The sequence below is a fragment of the Eucalyptus grandis genome, chromosome 3 (assembly GCF_016545825.1).
Source record: "Eucalyptus grandis isolate ANBG69807.140 chromosome 3, ASM1654582v1, whole genome shotgun sequence".
In the NCBI taxonomy this organism is placed as follows: domain Eukaryota; kingdom Viridiplantae; phylum Streptophyta; class Magnoliopsida; order Myrtales; family Myrtaceae; genus Eucalyptus; species Eucalyptus grandis.
The window spans coordinates 36432543-36437093 of NC_052614.1; the positions used below are offsets into that span (position 1 = coordinate 36432543).

At 40.5% G+C, this 4551-nt stretch overlaps 1 protein-coding gene across 1 annotated transcript; it reads left to right on the forward strand.

Annotated features, from left to right (window-relative positions):
* Positions 1-509: 509 nt before the first annotated feature.
* On the forward strand, positions 510-4336 carry LOC120291832 (putative wall-associated receptor kinase-like 16). Its single transcript, XM_039309581.1, has 2 exons — positions 510-1392; positions 3132-4336. Exons 1-2 carry the CDS (start codon positions 510-512, stop codon positions 4334-4336), a joined length of 2088 nt encoding a protein of 695 aa, XP_039165515.1.
* The last annotated feature ends 215 nt before the right edge of the window (positions 4337-4551 follow it).

The window sequence follows — 4551 nt, forward strand, 5'->3', positions numbered from 1 at the left end:
CAAAATCGTTTTACTGACCAATGATTAGATACAAACACTAGGATTTCATTCTAATTTTTCTTCTATATTTGGGTTGTTTGGTGCTGTTTCGATTTTCAAATCCAAATTCGAACTGACCCCAATCAAAGGATATTTGAAAAGTAAGAGCAGCTATTTTTGGACAAGAGTACTCCATTCTCCGGCTCACAATGGCTTCTTCTTTTCGATGAGTCGCGACGAAAAATTGAGGAAAAATATGTTGAATAAATCATGCATTTGGAAAATGTAACCGTGCACCTTACGGTACAAGACTTCGTCACACGCGGAATCATCATTGAAATGTCTCATGCAAGTGTCTAGGCCCAGCTGATGTTGAACTCCGCAGCTTGAACTAAGCCGATAACTACAGTTACTTGACCCAAAGAAAAACGAAAAAGAAAAAATGCATCTTACTTCTCCTTATATACTCCTGACCCATCGGATTAATTCATCGAGAAAAAAAGTATATGGAGAGAGTCGAAGGAACAACCATGGTCATAGATGAGTTTCTTTTAAAAGTTTTGGTGCTTGGCATCATTATATTGGGTCCATGCTACAGTCACGCAGCAGAAGCTGATTATTCAATCACGAAGCCTGGATGCCGAAGTTCCTGCGGAAACCTCTCGATTCCATATCCCTTTGGATCGAGCGATGGTAATTCTGGCTGCCACTTCAATTTCTCATCCTTTAATGTTCATTGTAACTACTCTACCAACCCTCCTACACCTTACATGGGGAACTTGCAAATAAGTAACATTTCCCTTCAAAATCACGAGATACGGGTATCACTTTGGGTCAGTCAAGCCTGTTATGACTCTTCCGGATACAATGAGTATTTGAGCCATGGCCAAACGCTCTCCCTAGCTAAATTCCCCATATCGACCACCAAGAACAAGTTCACCGTCGTCGGTTGCGACACGCAGGCCTTCTTCAAAGACGGCGATGGGAAGTTCACTTTTGGGTGTGTGTCTTTTTGCAACAACATTACGAACGTGAATAACGGGTCGTGTTCCGGTATTGGATGTTGCGAGACGAGCATCCCTACAGACTCCTTAAACTACGAAATCTCCTTTCAGAGCTTTTACAATCATAAATACGTCCTGGATTTCAATCCTTGTAGCTATGCCTTCGTCGCCGAAATTGGATCCTACAACTTCTCGGTTGCCGACCTTAACCAGCTTAAATCTCTAAGGTCCACTGTAGTTCTCGACTGGGCAATAGGGGAACAAACTTGCAAAGACGCCAAGCAGGACCCCGCCAGCTACTTGTGCGCCCAGAAGAGCTATTGCACTGATGCCAAAAACGGCGTCGGGTACAAGTGCACCTGTTTAGAAGGTTACCAAGGCAATCCTTACCTAGAGAATGGTTGTCATGGTACGTCGATAACATCAACATTATTTAACTTTTCCTTCATATTATTATGATCCAATGAGATTAGATATATTTGATTTGTGTGTGTGTGTTTTACTTATGTAAATATTGATGAGTGTGCGAATCTAGAGAAGTATTCATGTGAGGGAAAGTGCAATAATATTGAGTGAAATTATTCATGTTCATGCCCAAAGGGTTATCATGGTTATGGTAAGAAGGGTGGTGAGGGTTGTGCCCTCGCCGGATTCGACAAGGGTGACCCTTGCCTATGGTTGGTGAGGGCAACCCTCGCCGACTGCGACGCCCTCGCCAGTCCTCCACTATGGCTAGTACTGACCATAGGGAAAAGGAGGAGACAGCAAAAAAAGAAAAGAAAAATTAAAAATAACTTAAAAATCGAAAAAATACTAAAAAATATTTAAAAATATCTACATTAGTGCTGGCTATACCATGTAGGATGACCGGCATTCACGTCGGTAATTTCTTATCTAAATTAGTCGGATAAACTAAATTGGTACAAATAGGGAAATGTTTATGACTAAATTGGTCAATTTGAAAATTTTAGGACTAAATTTGAACCAATGCAATAGGATTATGAACTTTTCGGTACTTTTCCGGTACTTTTCCCAATGTCAATACATCCAGCATTTTTCTGTATTTATAGACAATTAGTTTTGAATTCTTTTCTATGTGATGTGTTATTCTAGTTGGTAATGGCACAATTTTGTTAGATAATTCTTAAATCTTCTATTCTAAACAAAGATCAAGTGCTTGGTTAAGCTTAGGTTATTGAGATAATGACCCATCACTTAAAAAGTGTGGTGAGGTATCGCAATCTCAGGAAAAGCAAATTGACTTGATATATCCTCTCAAAATTTAAAGCGTTGTGCAATCAAGAAATTTTATTTACTTTTTCAAGTTTCTTCCAATTGAAATGGTGTCAGTTTTGCTTCTTCTATTTGGAATATATTCCTACAGATATCGATGAATGCGAGATTTTTGAACCCTGCGCTGGAATATGTACGAACTTGCCGGGCACGTATAGTTGTTCATGTCCAATGGGATCCCAAGGAGATGGAAGAAAAGATGGCAACGGTTGTACTACTATCACCCATGAAAAGAGGTTTCGCTCAAACAATATCGTGCTAGGTTAGTAAGTAGAACACATTGCTCAATCTTTTTCATCATAAAACTTCTTTTATCTTATAAATTATTCACATTTCTTAAATGTTGTTCTTGTGTCATTGTTCCATCTTCTACTATTAGTTATCAAGATTTATCGGATGTAAATCTTTCTCTTTGAATTAGTTGTGTCCGTGAATTACATCGATAATATATATATATATATATATATATATATATTGTCATCTCAAATTATGCAATTTGTTACTAATAAAATCAACCACTTATTCTTTTGTTGCTGAAAAAGAATTAAACACGTTTGATCCCATTTATGCATTTAGTCATTTCGACTATCATAAGATACTCTCAGCATAATTATATATTTAGGTTTAATTCGCTATTATCAAGGTTTGTCTTAGTGAAAATGCTTCAAGTTGATGGAGGAAAAAAGAAAATAGGACAGAAATAAACTAACACGGGATTGTTTGAGTAATGAAAAAGAAAGAGTTAAGCATATCTCGATTACGCTTTTTTTTTTTCCTTTTCTTGGTTGCGAGAACCATATGTAGTGTGATCGACAACTGATCTGTTTGTTCACCGAATATAATGTCTTTTCCTAGGTGTGAGCATAAGCTTCCTACTGATTCTGTTGGGTGTTTCCTGGTTATATTTGGGGCTCAAAGAAAGAAAAATCAGCAGACAGAGAGAGAAATTCTTCCAAGAAAATGGGGGCCGCCTCATGTTGCAGAAACTTCTTTCTGAGCACGAAGGCTCCATTGAATCGGCGAGAATATTCACCGACGAAGAGCTCAAGAAGGCCACGGACCACTACCATGAAAGCCGAATCCTAGGCCAGGGAGGCCAAGGAACAGTGTATCGAGGGATCTTATCAGACAATACAGTTGTTGCCATCAAGAAGGCCAAGATTTTGGACCGAAGTCAGGTCGAAGAATTCATCAACGAGCTGATCATCCTCTCCCAAATTAATCACCGCAATGTGGTTAAGCTAATCGGTTGTTGCTTCGAGACGGAGGTCCCGTTATTAGTCTATGAGTTCGTGAACCATGGCACCCTTGCCGACCACATACACAAGTGCGGCCACGAGTCCACATTATGCTGGAGGGCTCGTCTGCGCATTGCGGGGGAGACTGCTGGTGCGCTCTCATACTTGCACTCCGATGCATCTGATCAGATTTTGCACAGAGACATAAAGAGCACAAACATATTGTTGGACGAAAACTACATGGCAAAGGTTGCTGATTTCGGAGCCTCTAGGCTAGTCCCCCTTGACCGGACGCAGCTGACCACGCTGGTTCAAGGCACACTTGGGTACTTGGACCCCGAGTACTTCCACTCGATCCAGTTGACTGAGAAGAGTGATGTCTACAGCTTTGGGGTTGTGTTGGCTGAGTTGCTGACTGGACTGAGGGCCTTGTCCTTTGAGCGGGCTGAGAAGGAGAGGAACTTGTCCTTGTATTTTGCTTCTGCAATAAAGGGTGAGAGGTTGTTTGAAATCATCGACCTGAGGGTGCTGAACGAGGGAAACCCAGAAGAGATTAAGGAAGTTGCGATGCTGGCGAACCGATGCCTGAGGGTGAAAGGCGAAGATCGGCCAACCATGAAGGAAGTGGCAATGGAATTGGAGGGACTGATGAGGGTGATGGACAGGCATCCATGGGTGAATCAAAGCTGTGATCTTGAAGAAGCTGAGCATTTTCTTGGTAAGAGATCAAGCAAATGCGATGGCATCCTCAAAAGCAATGCACCAGGAAATGATGATAGCATAAGTAACCAAGTGCCCTTCGAAATTGAAAGTGGAAGATGACACTTCATGGCAAGGTTGGCTCTTGTATTATTCTTCGGTTTTTTTTCCTTGTCTTTGTTTGTTTGTTTTTTTTTTTTTTTGGTCTGTTTAGTTGCTTGTTCTATGTGCTCAAAGTTCATATGCTATGTCCAAATAGAGTAACTAGCATTTATATTTGTGTAACATAACATTCAGACGATATTTGTGATATGGCTAGTAATAGCACCTAGAGGTGG